Below are 22,656 nucleotides of genomic sequence, written 5' to 3'. Positions count from 1 at the left end.
TTGCGGCGGTGGCTCAGGTATGGGCGAGCAACCGATGATTGGATTTCCAGTATAACCGTTAAAGCACTCACAGTTCGGCGCATGGTTAAAGACCGCGCATTCGGCATTACGCCCACACATACCCGGACAGGGATCGACACATTTGTTGTTGACGCAGGCGCGTGTCTTCGGACAATCCGAATTGATGACACACTCCGGACGACACTCAACATAGGGGTCGCCAAAGTATTCGGGTATGCATTTGCATGAAGCCGCACGATCGCGCTCTTCGCAAACAGCATTCAAGCCACAGGGACTGGGGCGACAAGGTTGTATTGGCTCATCAGGTACTGGAAAAGTTTGCAATTGGAAGTAAAATATCAGTAAGTAGTGCGCTTTTCGACTTAGTCGGGATGAAGTGATCTCAACATACTTTCAATGACTTTGTAGCAGCCAGAGAATGGATCGCCAGTATAGCCCGGCTCACACATACAAATCGGTGCATGCGCACTAACTTGACAGAGCGCATTGTTGCCACACGATCCCACACAAGGATCGGCGCAACGTGCATTCATACAAGCCATGCGCGCTGGACACTCCGAGTTGATGGTGCATTCCGGTCGGCAATTTGGCGGTCGGCCAATATAGTTCGAAATACACGAGCACACTGCGCCTGAACTAGCTGAGCGACATTGCGAATTCGGGCCACAAGGGCTGGGTACACAAGGATTCTGCGCTGGTATGCGTGGTTGATCAAGTGGTTCTAAAAGCATACGAAATTTCTGTTAGTTTTGATGCGTCAACTTGGTGGTCGGCGTGCGCGGTAACCTACTTCTTTCGGGCACACATTGTTGAAACGGATCACCAGTGTAACCATGCGTACAGCTACAAATCGGCGAGTGGTTGGTAACGCGGCAACGTGCATTCTGTCCGCAAGTACCCGGACATGGATCCTGACAACGCATATTGATGCAAGCTCTATTCGAAGGGCATTCCGAGCTTAGCATGCACTCTGGCTTGCAGTTGGGCGGATTTCCCAAATAATTAGGTAGACAAGAGCAAACGGCGCGATTGCTTACAACACGACAGGTGCTATACAAGCCGCAAGGGGAGGGACGACAAGGATCACGCGGTATAGGCAGGTACATATCTACATAGTTAAGTATTGTGTGAGAAAGATAAGATTGGATATTTTTATTAGACGTGATTGTATTTAGCAAACGTTTTGCCGAACACATACTTGACGGTTTTTCGTGGCAGCTACGCATTGGATTGCCCGTATAGCCGGAGATGCATTGACACACAGGTATATGATTCGTAACGCGACACTCGGCATTAATGCCACAAAGGCCTATACATGGATCGACGCATTTCATATTTACGCAGGATTTTGTGCGCACACAATCACTATTCTGTACACATTCGGGGCGACAGTTTATATACGGATCACCAAAGTAATCTTGTATGCAAGTACATGAACCAGCACCATTGCGATTTCGACAAATGGCATTTGAGCCGCAAGGCGATGGATTGCATGGATCGGCGGGTATATCAGGCACTACGACTATGGAATGGATAGAGCATAGATGGGGGAAGAGAGATAGTATAGTGATGAGTTTTGGCAGCGTGATAGTGATATATTCAAATATACAATGCTAATGGTAGGTACAGAAAATTTAATTTAAATAAACATACATATGATGGCATAAGATCAGAAGCCGAGGAGGTCCAAGTAAAAAAAAAAAAGTATGACAATGAAACCTAACTTGGTGCATTTTATGCAAAACGGGAAGCTGTTTGAAATATTGAATCGGAACAAAATATACTGAAATGGAACGCGACGGAATTTGAATAGAAGGGGGATTATAGTGAAAGCAAATTATATGGAACGGCACGAAATGAATGGCTAGATGGAAAGAAAGCGGTACAAAATGAGTAAGACTTCAGTCGAAAAAATGGAACGCAAAGCGTCCTAAGGAATAAAACAAAGAAAAAAAAAATGCTCGAAATGAAGCCCGTTAATGCATCTAAATGAGTGGGATTGAAATAAATTGCATTGGAATGTATTCGAGTGGGTTGACTTGAGCTAAGTTGATCTGGTTCGGGTAGTGGGGCTAGATTAGGCTGGAATAAATTGGGCTTGATTGGATTGAATTGGCGGATTTATCTGGCATAGATGGACTGCGTTGGATTTGACTCAACTCATTAGACTTTGCTTGAGTTTAAATGGACTCTACTGAACTGAATTGGATCGGATTGGCCTGAGACATACTTACTTACTGGACGTTTTTTAACTTATATAAGTGAAATATTTGAACTGTTGTGGACTAGGCAAGAAAGGAGTTAACTGGTTCGGACAAGACTGGGCCGTATTAGCTTAGATGGCATGCGAACAAACGGATCAGAACTGGCTGTGATTACAATGGACTGGACAGGCTTGATTGAACTGTGCTGGACTAGAATGTATAATAGTGTGCTTGACCACATTACATCGGATTGGACTGAGCTAGACGGGAAAGTACTCGACTGAACTTTGCTAATCTTGACTGGACAGGACTAAATGGAACTGTACTGGTTTGGATTTTATTAGTTGGGATTGTATCGCTCTGAGCTAAACGGGATAAAACTCAACAGAATAGATTTTGATGAAATGGATTAGCCTGGTTTGAGTGGTAATTGATTAGTCTGATGTGACTGAACCATACTGGACTACATTGGATAGAACTGGATAGGACTAAGTAGCTTTGGATTGGACCTCAATAGAAGAGAGAGGATGGGAAAGACTAAAATTAATTGAACTAAATTAGACTGGTTTGAGTTGAAATTGAGTAGGCCGGTTTGACTGAGTTGTACTGGACTACTTTGGAGAGGACAAAATAGGATTGGACTGTGTTAGATTAGATTGGTTTGGATTCGGCAGTACTGAACTATAATCAAGAGAAATCGACTGGACTTGACTGAACTGGATTAGACTTGGTTTTGAGAGAAACAGGGAGGAATTGACTGAAGTGTACTGAACTACAACGGACGGGACTGTTTAGGACTGAATTGGTTTGGACTGGACTATGTTATAACTGATTACACTGCACTAGGCAAGAGACGACTGGAATAAACTTGACTGAAATAGATAAGACTTGATTTAGTTGAAAACAGTTGATCGTGATTGATTGAACTCCACTGCACTAGGTTGGATAGGACTGGATAGGACTGAACTATGTTGGACCAGATTCGATCGAGATTATTTACGTTGAATTGAAAGGAAGACTGCTTGACTGGTTTAGAGATCATATCCAAGATGAAGGATTGAATTGAAATGGACATGACTAGACCGACCTGGGCTGCATTCAACCGCATGAAGTTGAACGGGATTGTTTTGAATGGGAGTAGAATGAAATGAAAGCAAAAAGAAAGGGTTGGAATGGAATAGAACTTAGTTATCGAAATTAAAAGAATTTAAAATGTAACTTTTCGGCTTCTGACCTAACTCCAATTTAAAAAGCAAACAACTACGAACATAAATGTCTAACTATGCACTGCTAAAAAGAGAAATGTAAACATGCAGGCAACAACAGTAATAATACAAATATACAATTAAATAAAAAATATTCAGGCACATAGAAGTAATACATTCAAAAGTACCAATAACCTTAACATAGAAAAACTGAAAGAAATGTACAATTATAAGATTCAGGGGGCTATCGGTATCAATGGATACCAAGCGGTTGAGTATGAGCTCAAAAAGTAGATAATCGAAAACCTTAAACGAGTACTCACTTTGCGGTGTGTTACAGCCAGCATACGGGTCACCTTCGTAGCCCTCAAGACAAGAGCAGACGGGCTTGTGATTTTGTGTTGTGCAAACCGCGTTGAAGCCGCAAGCACCAGCGCAAGGATCTTCGCAGCGTTGGCGTATACAGGCACGATTCGATGGACAATCCTGATGGATAACACATTCGGGACGACAGTTGGGCGGCGCACCGAACATACCTGGCGCGCAACTACAAGCAGCGCGATTATCAACGTCACGACATTCTGCGTTGGGGCCACAAGGACTGGGCAGGCAAGGATTTATTTTCGGTGGTGGTTCGCGAGCTGTAAGGAAGAATATTAAGAATTTCTCGGATATGCTTCTTTCTGTTTCTATACTTACGTTTTGGCACACATTGCTCAAACGGATCACCCATGTAATCGGCTGGACAGGAGCAGATAGGATTGTGATTAACCACTTGGCATTTGGCATTGAAGCCGCAGGTACCGACACAAGGATCTGTGCATTTCTGATTGATACAAGCCAAGTGCTGTGCACATTCCGAGCTAACAACACATTCGGGTCGACAGTTGGGTGGCGCGCCGAAGTAGCCTACTTGGCAGGAGCAGGTTGGACGATCGTCCACCACGCGACAAATGCTGTTAGCACCGCAAGGTGTGGGCTCGCAAGGGCTGAGCGGTAGGGTTGCTGTTGAATGAAAATGAAAGAGAGATGTTTAGAAAAAGAGAGCATTCAGAATAAAATCAATCACTTACGACTCTTTCGCTTGCAGCCAGTGAATGGATCGCCTTCATAGCCACGCGCGCAGCTGCATGTAGGCACATGATTGACTACCGCACATTCAGTGTTCGAGCCACAAGTGCCCACGCATGGATCGCGACAATGCTGCTTAATGCAGGCAAGCGCCGAAGGACACTCAGCGTTGTAAACGCACTCGGGTCGACAGCCAGTGGTGTAGGGATCGCCAATGTAAGGTTCAATACAACTACAGCGTGCTTCGCCATTACGTTCGCTACAAATTGCGTTCTCGCCACAAGGACTAGGATAGCAGGGATCGATGCGGTCTTTTGGCTCTATAAAGTGTAAAAAAGAAAATTTTAAGCCCCTCACACATCGTTCATTGATTACTCCACTTACTCTCATCAATTTTCGAGCAGCCAACGAAGGCGTCCCCTTCGTAACCCTGGTCGCAGCTACAGTGCGCCGCATGCGCAATCACTGTGCAACGCGCGTTGTGTCCGCATGTATTAGCACATGGATTTTGACATTTCTCTTGTATGCACGCCTTATCCGCTGGGCATTCGGTGTTCAAAGTGCACTCCGGGCGACAATATGGCGGGCTGCCGATATAATTGGCAACGCATGAGCAAACTGGCCGATCTTGTTTAATTTGACATATTGAATTGGGTCCGCATGGCGAAGGCACACAAGGATTGCGATCAGTTCTTTCCTCTGGTATGCGGCCGCACGACACGAACGGATCACCTTCAAAACCGGCTTCGCAAGAGCAGATGGGATTGTGGTTAAGGACTTCGCAGCGTGCTTCTACGCCACATGTGCCCGGACATGGATCTGCGCAGCGTTGATTGATGCAAGCTTTGTTCAGCGGACACTCCGAGCTGACAACGCATTCTGGCTGACAGACTGGCGGTGAGCCTTTGAAGTTCGGCAGGCATGAACAGGCCGCATAGCCATCCGGCGAAATCATGCAACGTGAGTTGGGGCCGCAAGGCGATGGTTCACAAGGGTTGCGCGCTGGTTTCCTAGGTGGTAAGTAGTATGGATTACATTGGACAGCTGCGTCGCCAGTATAACCATCTACGCAGATGCAGACAGGTGCATGATTAACAATACGGCACATGGCATTGATGCCACAAACGCCGACGCATGAATCCACGCATTTAGAATTGACGCAAGATTTATCAGCTGGACAGTCTGAGTTGAGTACGCATTCTGGTCGGCAGCCGATGAAAGGATCGCCGAAATAACCTGTGCGACAGACGCAAGTCAAAGCGCCACTTCGTTTCTTACATTCCGCATTGGCGCCACATTGTAATTTCTCGCAGCTAGGTGATGGTGCTGGTTCAAACGGCGAAGGCGGTGAGCAGTGCTCGTAGGGATTACCGTACAAGCCAGGCGGGCAGCTACAGATGGGATTATGTTCGTACACATTGCAGACAGCATTGTGTCCACATGAACCAGGGCATGGATCCAAGCAGCGTTGGCCTAAACAGGCGCGATCGAAGGGACAGTCGGAGTTTGATAAACACTCAGGTCGGCAGCGTGGGTTCTGTTGTGCATTAGGCCCAAAGCAAGGGTCGCAAAGCGCTACACCGTCACCGTATATCGAGCAAACATCTTGTGGTCCACAAGGTGAAGGGACGCATGGGTCGCGTGTTATATTCTTAAGCACGCCAACAGGTATACATTGACGGAAAGCGTCACCGGTAAAGCCGTCGAGACATGCGCAGATGGGCGTATGTTGTTGTACTCTACAAATCGCATTAATGCCGCAAACTGTGCCAGCACATGGATCAATACACTTATGGTTGATACAGGCTTGCGCCGTGCCGCAGTCAGAGTTAATATCACATTCGGCGCGGCAGCCACTCTGTGGATCACCCAAATAGCCGGGCAAGCAGGAGCATACAGCACGGTTGTTTAGCAGTTTACAGTCACTATTGACGCCACAAGGGTTGGGCAAACATGGATTGCGACTAGGGGTTTTTGGTATGTCCAGCGCATAGCACCGTATGCCCGGATTGCCAGTGAGTCCAGCATTGCATGAGCAAACTGGATGGTGCTCTTCCACGCGGCAATTGGCGCCTTGTCCGCAAGCGCCTGGGCAGGGATCGTAGCATTTGAAACCCATGCACGCCTTGTCGTGCGGGCAATCGGCATCCACTTGACATTCGTAACCATGACAGCCCTTAGTTGAGGTGGGATCACCGGATAAACCATCCGGACATATGCAAGCACTTTGACCATCAACAGAAACTATGCATTCAGCATTCGGACCGCAAGGATTTGGTTCACACGCGCTACGTGGTGGTTCGCGGCAACCTTGATATGGATCACCAATATAACCTGGACGACAGTAGCATTCCTCGCGGTTGCTAGTAACGTAGCAATCAGCATTGCGGCCACATGGGCCAGGTGTACATAATTCATCGGAGATGGGCGGTTTTTCGCAGGACTTGAATGGATTGCCGATTTGGCCGTCGGGACAAAAGCAAACCGGTGTGCGCGAAGAATCGCAAACAGCGCCCAGGCCGCAAGGGCTTGGGTCGCATGGATTGACAGGTTCGATGCAGCCACGAATCGTGTTGGGACTTTCCACATAGCCGGGTAGGCAGGTACACTTCGAGAAGCCATTACTGAGTACAGCACATTGGGTGTTCGGCCCACAAGGGGATGGATCGCAGGGGCTCTTCGGCACTTCGCATTGCACAAGCGGTGGTTGACCTTCATATTCGGGTAGACAGAAACAGGTGGGTGAGCCACCCACCATGCGACAACCCGAGTTGGGACCGCACGGGTTCGGGCGACACTCATCGCCTTCGGGTACTGAAAGGGAACGGAAGAGGAATGGTTAGGAGTTTTGAGGAATTGTTTTTTTTTTTTACCGATTAAGTGACTATTGCCGCTCACTAAATACTTACTGCAATTTTTGAAAGGATTGCCGGTGAGTCCCTTGGGGCAATAACAAATTGGATTACCATTATCAAGCTCGCATAGCGCACTAACGCCACATGGATTGGGGTCACAAGGATTGATAGGTGGATTGCAGGCGACTTCTGGTCTGCCACCGTAGCCTGGTGGACACTTACAAATGCCACGATGATTGATGACATCGCAAAGTGCATTAGCACCACAGCGACAGGGTGAAGCGCATTTACCGTTAATGCACGCTTGACTGGCGTCACATTCACGATCCGCGCGGCAACCCTGCACTTGCGAACATTCGATGTAAGCATTGCCGATGAAGCCTGCCAGACAACGGCACTCGATGCCATGGTTGACGGGTATACACTCAGCATTCTCACCACACGAGTCCTCGAAGCAGGGATTGATGCAGCGGCGGTTGAGACGATCACAGAGTTTCGTAGGTGGACAATCCTCGTTGTACTGACAGACAGGTGTGTGATCGAGCGCTGTAGTGCGGTGTGGCGTTTGGCGAGTGGAGGATGAGCCAACGAAACGGGCGCGGTTGGTGCGTAGTTGTTTTTCGTATACAGAGTTTGTTGTGCATGTGTATGTTTTATTTCATTGATTGATTTTGTAAAGTGTATTTATATATTTTGGGACGTTGGTGGTGTGGTGAGTTTTATTTCATATTCAATTTTTTTTGTGGTGTTGCAGGAAGGTACACATTGTTTTTTTTTTTTACAGGTGAATGGTGTGAGCATATTTTACAGTGTTTTGAAAAGAAAATTGGAGAAATAGTGACGAAATTAACATTGCGAAAAATCAAAATATTGTAAATATGAGGTGCAGTCTTGCACAGAGAAAAATTAACTTCAAGTTTCTCTTAGGACATATGGGAGAACACTTCAACGCAATGACAGGCGACTGGCGTTCGTAGAAAAAAAAACAACAAAGCGCATTTTTATAACTTGGTTGCTGCAATTGAACTTTTATTCTAACGTTTTTGGTGTGAAATGCATAGTTCTGGACTAGTTCAGGGCCATTTTGGTGCTACGTAGTTCACGACTAGTAGTTCTGAACCATCTCGGAGATATTTCCGGACTATTCGGGGTCTAGTTCTAGATTATTTCCGAAGCATTTCAGGACTAGTTCTTGACTTTTTGAGGTAAGTTCAAGACTGTTTTGAGACACGTTCCGGTTCATTTCGGGCCTAATTCAGGACCATTTAGGGATAGTTTACGATATTTCAGGACGATTTTATGACTAGTTCCGGACTATTTCAAGACAATTGCGGGACTAGTTGGAGGAAAATTTCGGGGCTAGATTGAGATCATTGTGGGTCTAGTAAGGGCCCATTTCGGGACAGTTTCAAGACTTGTGTGAGATCCTTTCGGGGCAAGTTCGCTTGGGCTTAGTTCGGCCCTAGATCGGGATCATTTAGGAGTAGTTCGAAACTCGTCAGGAAATGATCCTGAACTACTCGCGGAGTTGTTATGGAAGACTCTTGTACTGGTCCCGACAAAAAAATTAAATTAACTTCTAATTTCTTATCTAACCTATTTACGTATGTAACTGAATCGGCTAATGCTTTGCCAAGCTCACACAAATGTTTACACATCAAATTTCATGAGTACCTGGTACTCACGCCTCCTTTCTTTTCCTTTTGCTTTATTTCAGGTCGCTCGCCTGTCATTGCAATTGAACCGCTCCTGTACAGCGCCTCTCCGCAAACGCATGTGCGCACTTACCTGGCTGACAGCCGATAAAACCATTGCCTTGATAACCATCCACGCAGCTGCAGTCGGCCGCATGATTTGCATTCATACAGACAGCATTTTGTGCGCAAGGGTTGTGCGCATCGCATGGATGTTGACAGCGGCGATTAATGCAAGCCTCAGTTACATCGCAATCGGCATTGTGCGTGCACTCAACTGAGAGGGGGCGAGAAATAAATAAAAATTATAAATATTTGCAGACATCATTCAAACTAGATAGGCAATATATAATACAAATGAGTTAAGTATTTGTTGATTAGTTTGTTTTTGTTTAATGAAATATTGATTATTATTATTTTTTTTTTGTAAAGTACGAGTATTAAATATTTATTAGATATGGGATATAATGAACGTAGTCAGCTTACTTGTCCTATCCACTGGTGTACATTTGATGGCCGGATTACCTTCATGCCCCTTGGGACACGAACATATCGGCCGATGCATTTTCGCCACACACTTGGCGGTGGGCGCGCAAACATTCGCAAAATCGCAAGGATTATGACATAGACCCATGTAACATGCTTCGTTCTCAATGCAATCATTGTTCGATTGACATGGTTCCGGATTCTTTGGTGAGCCAGGTGATTCTACTTGTTAGAGATGTTAGAGAGCATTAATGGTTTGTTAATAGGTAAGTAATTTTTTTTTTAGATTATAGTGAATATGATTTGCAAATTTAAAAAAAAAAATGGGTTAACCAAAATACAAAATATACCAGTATGTACAGTCAGTATTGGAAAGTTTTGGGGGATTGTTATTTACAATTGTTTTTGAGTAAGCAAATATTGAGCAACCAAAAGGCGAGCAGTATGTTTTAGTATCGGAAAAATTGAATCTTGAGTATCAAAAATGCTTTTTAGCAAAATTGCTTTCGCTTCCGGAGAAGGCGGAAACAATAAATATTTACAAATAGTATTGAAAGTCTAGTACTTATGTTAGAAATCTGGTATAAAATATTACCCCTTTAAAATCATTTACACTGAACTCTTTAAGCAAGTAATAAAAATATAAACGGAGAGCTTTCATAAAGATTCTGTGGTATTTATTTGAAATATAGTTTCCACTTAAAAGATAGAAGATCTATTTACATTTAGAAAACTCTTAGGAACATATTCTAGCTAATAGTATTTACAGTTTAATTATATATGAAGAAAAAAGGTATGACCAGCTGTAAACGATATTTGTTTTACTTTCACATGCTTTATCTTTACAAAAATATAGCTTTCTTGTTAGACTTGCCAAATTTCTAAATTGGCAAAAGCTTCTAAATTTAAGTTTACTACGAAATATTCGAAAAGATTTAACCCTTTTATTCGCCCTAAAGCTTTCACCCTTTGAAGGCGTTCAAATATGATGTAAACCTTCTTTTTGCAATTAAGCTTTCACCGTTTACCGAAATTTAATTTAAACCAATTTTTTTTTCTGGAAAAATTCCATGAGTGTCTATGAAGCACAACTATTTTCTATACGAACGATACAAATTTTAAACAGAAATTATGGAGTTCTTTAAATTACATATAAATTTCAAAAAAAAGCTCTGTGTTAAGCTTCGAACAACTAGATAATATAAAGCAGTAACGCACAGAGAGAGAAGAAAATATGTAGAGAGCTTAAAACAAGCTCTAGAAGCGGGCAAAGCGCTGTTCATCATTGAAGTAAAGCATTAAGCAAATTGAGTTTTATTGACAAAGAGACGATTGAATGTAAGAATATAAAGCTTTTTTTTTAATTTTATATAGACATGCGCAGTATAAAAGCTCACTCTTATCATGACCAATATATTTCGTCTCTATATGTCCATTTTCAATCGTTTCGAACGACTTAAGCGGTACCTGACTCCTATAAAAAAGGAAAGACTTTTTAACGTGGAAATGGTTTAAAGGACTGAAAGATTTTGAAAACAAAATACAGACAAATTTTCATACGAACTTCCAAGGCTTAGCTTTCCCTACCTATACGATTTTGATGAACGCTTCTAAACGTCTAATGCTAATAAAAGTCCAAACATATGCAGGAATTATGAATTGAAAGTTGCATTTCTTCTTGTTTGCTCGTTGAAGAATTGACGTTAAAAAATTTTAAATAAAAATAAAAATTTTGTGTAGTATTTGTAAAGAATATATTAATTTTCTTGTAATAAAGTAAAGATTTTAAAATACTCCTTTATTCGGAAAAAGCTATTATAAAACGGTGAGGTTTCAAAAATCTTGAATAAGATGACTAAACTACAAGATCAAACAGCTTAGTTATTTGAGTTCCATGATCGTTTTTTTAGATTTGTGAATCACACTAATGATTCATTTGGTGCTTCCTTATAATAGGGCTTGAAAGTTTGATTAAGTGCTTTTGTATGTTTAAATTTTGAAAAGCTGAGTTTTTATACTACGTGATATTTTATTTGGGTTTGGAATTCGCGTGAAAGTTTCTTCATTTAGTGAAAGCTCCATCATATGGTGAAAGCTCTATCGCACCTGGAATTAATATAGTGAAAGCTCTTGTTAGAGCAAATAATAGAAGGTCTTTAAAAGAAAGCTCGCACATATAACTCAAGCTCTATTACATTGTGAATGCTGCATCATATGGTGAAAGTTCGATCACGTGGTTAAAGCTCCTTTTAAAAGAAAAGTTAATCATTTAAAAAAAGCTGCTCATATACCGAAAGCTCGATCATAAAGTGAAGACAGCTACTATTTTATTTTTAAATATGTAAACATGCATTTCATGCTCCTAGTTTATTTTCACATTTATTTCAAAAACCTCGCAAGCATACTGTGATCATCACGAAAAAAACTCAAAAAAGAAACATGCAAATAAGAAAAAAGCTTCTCCCGTAAAAAAAAACAAAAAAAAAAAAGAACTATACATTAACATTATACCTTGTACACACTCCGTATCGCTTGTGTCCCCTTCGCGACACTTGTTGCGACACACTCCCAGCACGCATAATTGACTAGAACCACAGTTAGTATGATCTGTACAAGTGTTAATCATTGTAATAGCGGTATCAGTGGTAGAGGTGTTGCTAATTGTACTGAAGGTAGTGGCTACTGTGGTGATGACACCACTTTCAGTGGTTGTGACGCTTTTAGTAGTCGGAGGAGTGCCAGGTTCATTAGTTGCCGCAGCTGGTGTTGTCGTTGTTGTCGTTAGCGGTTCGATTGTCTCATAAACGAATGGCGTCGTCGTGCCCGGCATAGTTGGACGCTCGCTGGATTGTTCGGTCACCGGTGGTGTTATCACCGGGAACATGGTTGTTATCAAATCACGAGCACTCATTGTCGTTTGCTCTGCCACCTCTTTCATTGGTTCAGTTACCATAGTCACCGGGAAGGTGGTACGTTGTGTGGTCGTCAACAAGGTGGTTAGATTATAATCAAATTCATTTGAGGTATCAATGCGTGTAGTCTTCATTTTGGGTGTAGTGGTTCGCGCATCAAATGGACCCTTACTATCTTCACCACGATGCGAGCTGCTGCTGCTCGTTGAAACCGAAGAAGAGGAGGTGGAAGTGGACGATGATGAAGAGGATGATGACGTCGAGACAGCGGTGAATGTGGGCGTGGTTGGCTGTTCTGGTACAGTACTGGCTGTTATGTTATTCTCACCATCGCGATAACCCTTAGGTGGTCCAGTTTTACTTGTCGTATTCAAGTCTAAATCTTTGCCCGATTCGGTTGTGCTGGAGCTGGGCGCTTCAGTGAATAGGTTTGTTGGAATTGTGGTAGCTTCTTCAGTGACGCCAGCGATTGTGGTTTCGTATGAGGTAGTGGTTTTAGCAGTGGTGGTGGTTGTGCTCGGCGTGGAGGTGCCAGTTTTATTTGTGAATATTGTAGTAACTTCAGTGATTGGGTTAGATGTAGTGGTGGTGGTAGTGGTTGTTATATTGGTAGTGGTTGTTATTGTAACATTAGCTATGTTTTTTTTTTTTGGTTTGTTGATGTAGTTTGGTTGTTACGGTACGTATTTACACAGGTAACGTGGGGAGATTGGTTTTGAAAATATACATATATACAAAAACGTGAATACATAAATATTTACAATGTTTTTAAATTTTTGTGTTGCTTTTATAAATGAAAAAGTGTGGGGGGCAAACCAAAATTAAGTGGATGGAAAATATTTGAAATGAAAACACTGTACGTGCATAAAGTAACGAAAAAAAGTGAAAATAAAAATTTTAATTTTTTTTTGTCAAAAAATTTTATTTTCCAAACATATTTTTGTTAAAGGTAAAAGTTAAATAAAATTATTAATAATGATAGAATAAGAAAAAATCTAAAAAATTTTATTTTCTAAAAAAATGTATTCAAATCAAAAGTAAACGCAATCTTGAAAATGGAAAAAAAACTTGATATTTCTACAAAATTTAAGTATTTCAGGCGTATTTTCGTTAGACATAAAAATCAAAGAAATTTTCTGAAAATCTAGGACTCGTTTTAATAAATAAATTTAGAAATTAAAAATTGCAAAAAATAAAATTTTTTGAAACAAATTTTGTAAACATAAAAATAAAACAAAATTCTAGAAAGTAGCTCTTAAAAAAAGACACACTAAGTGCCGTTTTCTCAATTATGTTTTAAAATTTATCTTGCCTGCAAACACATTGTTTAGAACAAAATTTGTGTTTAAAGAGCAGATGCATTTTAAAACCTACTTGAGAAAACGGCCTTAAAATTTCCAAACATAAATAAAAAAGAAAAAATTCAAACTTAAAAAAAAATTGCAAACAAATATTTGTTAAACAAAAAAAAAAAAACGAAAGAAATTCTAAAAAAATGGGAATAGTCATATGTACAACTATTTTACACTATTTGGTTGGTTTGTTGGTAGTTATATAAATATGTTAACAGTTTACTGTGTACAGTTAAAATTACTTAGTGAATTTGGTTAATTTTGCATTTTAGAATTTTAATCATTGTTTTTATTGTGTTAAAATATGTATTAAAAATCCAGCCAAAATTACTTCTAAAATAATTTTTGAGTGCCACTCACCTTTGATGCAGGCGCCCGTTGTGGGATCACAGTTGGTGCCTGGTGGGCAGTGTTCGCAGCCAGGTGTGCGGCCAGTAGCTGTAAGGAGGAGTGAGTAGGGTATGGAAATTAGTTTGTATTTTAATGCTTGTGAATTTTATGCAATTCATACTTTGTCGACATTGACAGCCATCGCATTCAAAACCGGCATGACAATCGGATTTGCTTTGACATTCGCAGACTAAAAAAATTAGTTAGGAAGTAAGTATTTTTACCCAGAATTATACTGAACTCATTGAAATATAAACAGATTAATTTAAGGGCCGTTTGATCAAATAGCTAAGAGAAAAAAATTTACTTTTTAAGGGGCAGATAAATTTTAAAACCTTCTTGAGAAAATGGCCCCAAAACTCTTAACTTTGGCACTGCAAAGTCAGTAAAAAACAAATCTTTAAGAAACAAACTAAAATAGTTTAACTTCCAGTTAAATATTAACTTGCCGGTTAGTCAGCTTTTAAGTTTTTCCGCTAAAAAATTAGTAACCAATTTTTATCGAAAAATGTAAACCAGTTAAATATTAACTGCCGATTAGCGCTTCGTTAAAAGAGAGTGGACCTACTAAACCTCATTCCAACAAAAAATATTTTAAACGGTTGAGGAAATTTTATATTAGAGTATCCCTCTAATGAGGAGATTTGCTTTACTCCTTCCATTATGGGATTGCAGACCAGGCGTCCCAGTCCTTTCGACATCAGGCTATACAGCTATAGGTTGTGGTCTTATGGGGTGTATGGGTCGTCGACGATCTTGGGGAACTTGTACTTAACACCTGAGGAGCAACTGATCGGTGCGAAACGATGCTGTCAACAAATGAATATTCTTTACCTTAATGAGTGGCAAAGAAGAAGTCTCTGGGACAGACAACAAATTTGGAGCTAGAGTGTTCCCTAAGGAACTCTTCGTTAACCTTAAGTTTAGGCCGCTAAATTTGAAGTCTGAGATGGTTGCGCTTAAGGCAGAAATCGACCGGCTAATATGTTAATATCCGGATGCTTATTACTGATCAGATCCGGTTGTAGTCGGTAGCGCTGAGCGAAAATACCAGCAAAGTTACAAGGGAAATACCAGATGGAGAAGGACTTGGCTTGACTTGGCACTTCCACAGAAGAGAAACGAACAACAAGGAAGAAGAAGAAGAAGAGCAATAGGTCACGAGCACTGAGCATTCCATCCGAGAAGCATAGACACCCATCAGGATCACTACCCTATTCCAGCCAAGGTTCGCATGCGTCTGTGCAATGAATACTTGGGTCAGGCAAGTCGAGGAAACTTTGACGCCGAAAAGCTGCAACAAACAGGCGAAAATTTTCGTAGACAACTCTCCACCTAGCTCGAGTAAGCAACACATGAACATAAGTAGTAGCATTAGACCTCTTGGTTTTCTACTCGCAGCACTAGAGAAGAGAAACCGAGAGCAAAGGAGGAATAAGAGATGTGTCTTTTCCAGAGGAAGAAAAGACAAACGGAAAGATGTAGAGACATGAGCTTAAATGCTACAGACGTTCAGAGTATACATGAGATATGGAGTGAACGTTTTTGAATGGCGAAACCGAATGCGGTCTGAAGAAGAAGAACCCAGAAATTAGCAATAATGCGACTTAAAAACAAGAAAGCCACCGTAGGCGGCGGTATAACGGCTGGGCTGTGAAACGCTTAAGATTCTACCTTTACGCAGGCTTGAACGGGTCACTCGTATGGATGAGCCGGACGGTCGGCGAAAAGATCCTTCGAATCGGCTCGCATGGATTGACAAAGATTTCCAAACACATATGAAGAACAAAGCGCAGTGGGACCTGTCTACACTTGGTGTGAATACGGCACAATTTTGCAACTTTAGGGAGAGGTAATTAGCAAACCGACAAGCGGTTGAGGTGCCAAATAAAAAGTATAAGATGTATATTTATTTCGGCCCAAATATACCCCAGCTAGATTGAAACGTATTTATTTAGTTATGCTGGATTTGCACTAGGCATTAGATGGCAAAACTTGTAATGCGAAAGTTGGGCACTAAAAAATAATCGTGTCTTTACGTTCAAAAAATTGTCACTAAGTTCGTTCCCAACATGGCATTTTTTAAATGGAACACATTTTTTGTCATTCTAATGCCTAGTGGAAACTCGGCATTATACTACGAGTATAATATACTAAGTTCCAAAGGGATCCAAGCGGCGGTTTGATACCGTAAGTTTTTTCATTTATAATTCTGTAACCGTAAAAGCTCTAACGAAACTCTAATCGATAGTTAATTTAATTTAAAATACTGTGCATATCTTGAATCTTCTTTTGTACTCACCTCTCGAACAGACCGGTTGATGTTCAATCACCTGACATTCTTGATCACGTCCACATGGATTCGAGTACGAGCATGGATCCAAGCAAACGCCATTGACGCAAGCGCGTTGCGTGGGGCATTCGTCGCTCGAGGAGCAGCCGATTTCTGTTGAAAGAGCGCATGCGCAGGCACACACCCAAATAACGAAAGCGTGTGTGAAAGAAAGAGAGTAGCGAGCACGCGCGCGCGAGAGAGAGAGAGAAGGAAGAAGAAATTTGTTTTCAAAATTAATATAAGGTCAAATAATGAGGCTTCTTTGCAACTTAAAAGTATATTATATAAAAAATAAAGCAGGCATTTGTTGTTAATTTTCTTTGCTAGAATTTTTTATTTGTTTTTTATTTTATGTGAAAAGTAATTTTTTCAACGCCGATCGGTGTGGTTAATTATCATTTTATTGTAGCATAGTTTTTGTACCAATTTGTTTTTACTGTTAAACAAAATTTGTTTGGTGTTACATCTCAATAGATGTGCTTTTGAATATCGATTTTTCTTCGTGTATTAAAAATATTATTTTTTAAACTAAACTTAAACAGAAGCGTTAACATGCAGCAAAAGCGTTTTTTTTTTTAGATTTTTTGTTTTGAGTGTGAAATATTTTTCTAAGCTAAAAAGTTGAAAGCTAAAATATTTACATAAATATATACACAAAAGTGCCAGCTTAAAAGTATTTACAGTTAGTTGCGAGAGCTTAAATATATTTTCGAGACTACAGAAATGCAATAATAACAAAAACATGAAGGCTAATACAGCTACGGTGGGACGAAAAGCCTCTACAATATATTTTTGTTAAATTATATTAGTGAACCTTAGACCAACATTAATGATGAGCTTCTATTTACATATTTACGAGTATCTACTGTTTTAAAGCTTTTGTTCACTACCTTCACATTTTTTTTTTCTAATTTTTAATTTTCTACTACATATATATTTTATGTACATTAAAATTATTTTTCCATTTTATCACACCTCCGAATTGTTAGTCCTACTCATAAATTCTTGCCAAAGATTTATGCAGAAACATGCTACATGCAACAAATGTATGTATGTATATGTAGATGATTCACAGCGCGCGCAAGCTCCAAACGAGGTACGCGCATGCGCATAGTCCACCATTGCGCGTGGAAAAAGAGGCGACTGTGATACAAAATGAAAGTATGCGATGGCTGATTCGTTGATGATGAAGAGATGGTAAGCGAAAGGAGGAGAGAAACAAATTGGAGGGAGAGAGGGATGGGAGATGATTAAAGAAAGATGTTTAGAGAAAAAAGTATAATTTAAGAAGGTGGGAGAATGAAATCGAGTACGACGGCATAAAATGAAAAAAAGGGAATAACAAGGAGCAAAAGGTCGTTGGAAGAGGCAAAAAGGCGGCATGAGAAGGATGCAGAATAAGGAATATATGTGGAGTTAGAAATGAGAAGTGAGGAAGAAGAGGACAGGATGTAAGAAAGAAGAATAGAGAAAGAGCAAGCGTCAGAAAAATAAGGAATTAGGAAGAAAGTGAAGAGCATGAGAGTTAGGAACAAGAAAGTAGAGGTGAAAAATTATAAAGAGAAAGAAGAAAAGTAAATGGGACAAACAATGAGTAACAGGAATTTTCAGGAGAGAAAGAGGAGGGGAAAAGGGATGGAACGATGGAAAATGAGAAAAAAGTGCAGAGAGTAGGTTAAGGAGTGAGAAAGAATAGGAGAGAGAATCAGAGAGGTGCTGAGAGGAGAGAAAGAGGAGAATGAGGAAGAAAAAGATAGGCAGGGACCCGTAAAGAGAGTTCTATGGCTTCGATTATTAAAAATGAATATGAGTGAGCGTTACAAGTGAGGTAGATCGGCAGGGAGACAGAGGCAAAACTTAGAAGAGCGGGATTGAAGGTGACAAAAGAGAGAAAAAGGTTAAATAAGGGGAAGTGAAGTGAAGAAAAATGACAACAATTTAATTATAAAATGAAAGAAGAATATAAAATGCGAGAAAGAATGAGTAATAAGAGACTGGAGGAGAAAAAGGAGGATGGAAAAGATTCGTGAGAAAAGTAGGAATGACAAAAATGCCAAGAGAGCATGGTGATGAGTGAGTAAGGAAAGAGAGTAAGAGAGATAATTAGAGTGACAGAAAGTGTAACAAAAAGGTACAGCGGGATAGTGAGGAAAATCCGTTGAGAGTGAGAGAGAGAGAGACGAGGAGTAAAGAAAAATAGGCCGGAAAGTCACGGGAGGGAATCGGGAAAGGAAAAAGGGTGGAGATTCGATAACTAGATCAATGGCGAAAATGGTCGATAATGTTTGTGATTGAACGTCATGAGATAAACAAGAGAAACTCTTTTCATTCTCTTATACATAATTGTAACTGCAGTAACCCGTTGCATTCAAACAAATAGCAACAACAATACGCTCAAATAACGAATACAAAATACATGACAGAAATACACATAATAATTGATAACATATAAAGAATTCTGTAACTAATCATTCAACATTGAGAAAGGGAGAGAGCGAAGAGAACATGCAAAACATAGACAGTACTGTTGTTTTCCAGCGAAGTCCAGCGTTGCAAAACATATTTCTTGTGTAATAAGGGTATATGCGGATTGAGAGTTGATGAATCCCAAAGGCAATGCAAACATAAAAGGATACATTTGATCCAGCTGAAACACTACTTGTGCTCACATTCATTCTCTTTTTTCCAATTTTCATCCCCCGCGAATGCAGATTTCGAGAAAATAAACACGCATGCCAAAAAACGCGCAACAGTGCGTGGTTAGTGCGCGTGCAAGTGAGAGACAGGGGTAAAGAGAAAGAGAGTGAGCGCGGCGCACAAGTAGAAGCAGGATAAATGCTTAGGTCCATAGATAATCCCAAAAAAGGGCATTCACATAAGAGTGATAACACAAATGAGGAAGTATAAAAAAGTAAGGAAAGAACAAACAAATAGCTGAGCGGCAAAGTCACATAACATAAACTTAACAAAGAGACAAGGTAGAGCGCGAGAGAGCGCGCAAGAGGGTGTCCGGAAAACTAATACGAATTCGAACAGATGGTTGCTTTTTGCATGCATGAGACATACGGCTATGAGTGGTGGTGATACTCGATAATTAATACAAAAAAAAAAGTTGTACCAAAACAATATTTGCATTGCAAAACTTTGCCGCTCGACATACATTTTTTTTTATAAAATTGGTTTTGCTTCTTGCTCAGCAGATAGTGTGAGATAGTGTGAAGAACATACAATAGAAGTCTAGGTAGGTAGAAGCAGACGTCCTTGCGGCAATCCACCCGGCCGTCGCTATACATAAACCGCAACCCCGCATTGCAAACTCATTCCAAGAGTGTTTCATTTATGTAGCATTTGCTCTGCTATTTTTCTAACAAACTATTTTCATAAACGAGCATCTTTTTCTTTTATACGGACATACTAAAACATACGTACAGAAGAAGACTTGTGAAGTTACCTGCAATTCTATGACAATCAGGTGTATTTACATCGGCTGCATTATCGCAAAAGCACATAGGCACATGTTGAACTGTTCGACAGATCATATAGTCAGGACTGTGCATTTGGCAGAAGGTCGGTAAGAGTAGGCAGGGGTTAATGCAATCCCCACGTAAACAGAACTCTTCGTTCGTGCAGTCAGTGTCTGTCTTACAGCGGATTGAGGGTTTGGTCGGGGGTTGTATTGTACTGGCTAGGTGTGGTCTTACTGTTTTGGCGGTTTCATTACCCTCCACCGTAGCTTCAGTTGTTGTCACATTTGCGCCATAGGACACTTGCAAGGTCGTTAGAGGACTGACTTCAGGTGTAGTCAGCATAAATGCTTCTGGTGTGGTTGATTCTACGTAGATGGGTGTAACGGTGACAGTACGTTGCGTGGTAGGTATTGCAGTGCCATAGCCGGAGGGTGTTACAATTTCAACCAAGCCGCTGGTGGTTCGAACAATCAAAGAGCCAGTAGTTGTTTCAAGTGGTGGAACCACAGTTACTCCCTCTTTTGTGGTTCTGAATGTTGGGACTGAAGTGTAACCCACAGACGTTTCAACGGAAGGAACTTCGGTGGCCGGCCCAGGTGTAGTTGTGATCCTAGTATCACCTGCAGGAGTTGTTGCGGCTCCTGGTGGTTTTGTAGTTCCTTCAGTGATAATCGTAGCGTATCCTACTGTTGTTTCAGCCGAAGGAACTCCGGTGGCCGGACCAGGTGTAGTTGTGATTATGGCATCACCTGCTGGTGTTGTACTTCCTTCAGTGGTAATACCAACACCAGGAATCGTAGTGTTTCCTACTGTTGTTTCAGTCGAAGGAGTTCCGGCGGCCGCACCAGGTGTAGTTGTGATTATGGCCTCACCCGAAGGTGTTGTCGCAGCTACTGGTGCTGTTGTGGTGAATTCAGTGGTTATTCTGACACCAGGGATCATAGTGTATCCTACTGTTGTTTGAACCGAAGGAACTTCGGTGGCCGGACCAGGTGTAGTTGTGATCCTGGCATCTCCTGCTGGTGTTGTTACGGCTCCTGGTGGTGTTGTAGTTCCTTCAGTGGTAATACCGACACCAGGAATAGTAGTGTATCCTGCTGTTGTTTCAACCGAAGGAACTTCGGTGGCCGGACCAGGTGTAGTTATGATTCTGGTCTCACCCGAGGGTGTTGTTGCGGCTCCTGGTGGTGTTGCAGTTCCTTCAGTGGTAACACCGACACCAGGAATCGTAGTGTATCCTACTGTTGTATCAACCGGAGGAACTTCGGTGGCCGAACCAGGTGTAGTTATGATTCTGGTCTCACCCGAGGGTGTTGTTGCGGCTCCTGGTTGTGTTGCAGATCCTTCAGTGGTAACACCGACACCAGGAATCGTAGTGTATCCTGCTGTTGTTTCAACCGAAGGAACTTCGGGGGCCGGACCAGGTGTAGTTATGATTCTGGTCTCACCCGAGGGTGTTGTTGCGGCTCCTGGTTGTGTTGCAGATCCTTCAGTGGTAACACCGACACCAGGAATCGTAGTGTATCCTGCTGTTGTTTCAACCGAAGGAACTTCGGGGGCCGGACCAGGTGTAGTTATGATTCTGGTCTCACCCGAGGGTGTTGTTGCGGCTCCTGGTTGTGTTGCAGATCCTTCAGTGGTAACACCGACACCAGGAATCGTAGTGTATCCTGCTGTTGTTTCAACCGAAGGAACTTCGGTGGCCGGACCAGGTGTAGTTATGATTCTGGTCTCACCCGAGGGTGTTGTTGCGGCTCCTGGTTGTGTTGCAGATCCTTCAGTGGTAACACCGACACCAGGAATCGTAGTGTATCCTGCTGTTGTTTCAACCGAAGGAACTTCGGTGGCCGGACCAGGTGTAGTTATGATTCTGGTCTCACCCGAGGGTGTTGTTGCGGCTCCTGGTTGTGTTGCAGATCCTTCAGTGGTAACACCGACACCAGGAATCGTAGTGTATCCTGCTGTTGTTTCAACCGAAGGAACTTCGGTGGCCGGACCAGGTGTAGTTATGATTCTGGTCTCACCCGAGGGTGTTGTTGCGGCTCCTGGTTGTGTTGCAGATCCTTCAGTGGTAACACCGACACCAGGAATCGTAGTGTATCCTGCTGTTGTTTCAACCGAAGGAACTTCGGTGGCCGGACCAGGTGTAGTTGTGATCCTGGCATCACCTGCTGGTGTTGTAGTTCCTTCAGTGGTAATACCAACACCAGGAATGGTAGTGTATCCTACTGTAGTTTCAGATGAAGGAACTCCGGTGGCTGGACCAGGTGAAGTTGTGATTCTGGTCTCACCTGAGGGTATTGTTGCGGCTCCTGGTGGTGTTGCAGTTCCTTCAGTGGTAACACCGACACCAGGAATCGTAGTGTATGCTACTGTTGTTTCAACCGAAGGAACTTCGGTTGCCGGACCAGGTGGAGTTGTGATCCTGGCATCTCCTGCTGGTGTTGTTGCGGCTCCTGGTGGTGTTGTAGTGCCTGCAGTGGTAATACCGACACCAGGAATCGTGGTGTATCCTACTGTGGTTTCAGCCGAAGGAACTGCGGTGGCCGGACCAGGTGTAGTTGTGATTCTGGTCTCACCCGAGGGTGTTGTTGCGGCTCCTGGTGGTGTTGCAATTCCTTCAGTGGTAATACTGACACCAGGAATCGTAGTGTATCCTACTGT

At 42.0% G+C, this 22,656-nt stretch overlaps 1 protein-coding gene across 1 annotated transcript in view; it reads right to left on the bottom strand.

The window, feature by feature from the left end:
• dpy (fibrillin-like protein dumpy) overlaps positions 1–22,656 on the bottom strand; it is a 231,098-nt gene that overhangs the window by 54,100 nt on the left and 154,342 nt on the right. Inside the window, exons 16-27 of the mRNA XM_017630594.1 lie at positions 19,977–20,741; positions 16,493–16,636; positions 14,312–14,380; positions 14,161–14,238; positions 12,048–13,082; positions 9,537–9,758; positions 9,145–9,327; positions 7,411–7,902; positions 4,886–7,315; positions 4,504–4,821; positions 4,130–4,435; positions 3,754–4,071 (exon numbers count right to left, since the gene is read on the bottom strand). Of these exons, the coding sequence (XP_017486083.1) occupies positions 3,754–4,071; positions 4,130–4,435; positions 4,504–4,821; positions 4,886–7,315; positions 7,411–7,902; positions 9,145–9,327; positions 9,537–9,758; positions 12,048–13,082; positions 14,161–14,238; positions 14,312–14,380; positions 16,493–16,636; positions 19,977–20,741 (6,360 nt within the window). The remainder of the gene's footprint in view (positions 1–3,753; positions 4,072–4,129; positions 4,436–4,503; positions 4,822–4,885; positions 7,316–7,410; positions 7,903–9,144; positions 9,328–9,536; positions 9,759–12,047; positions 13,083–14,160; positions 14,239–14,311; positions 14,381–16,492; positions 16,637–19,976; positions 20,742–22,656) is intronic.

Source organism: Rhagoletis zephyria, unplaced genomic scaffold (assembly GCF_001687245.7).
Source record: "Rhagoletis zephyria isolate East Lansing unplaced genomic scaffold, Rhagoletis_zephyria_1.1 Rzeph_scaffold_00091, whole genome shotgun sequence".
In the NCBI taxonomy this organism is placed as follows: domain Eukaryota; kingdom Metazoa; phylum Arthropoda; class Insecta; order Diptera; family Tephritidae; genus Rhagoletis; species Rhagoletis zephyria.
This window is presented reverse-complemented; position numbering and strand designations above follow the sequence as displayed.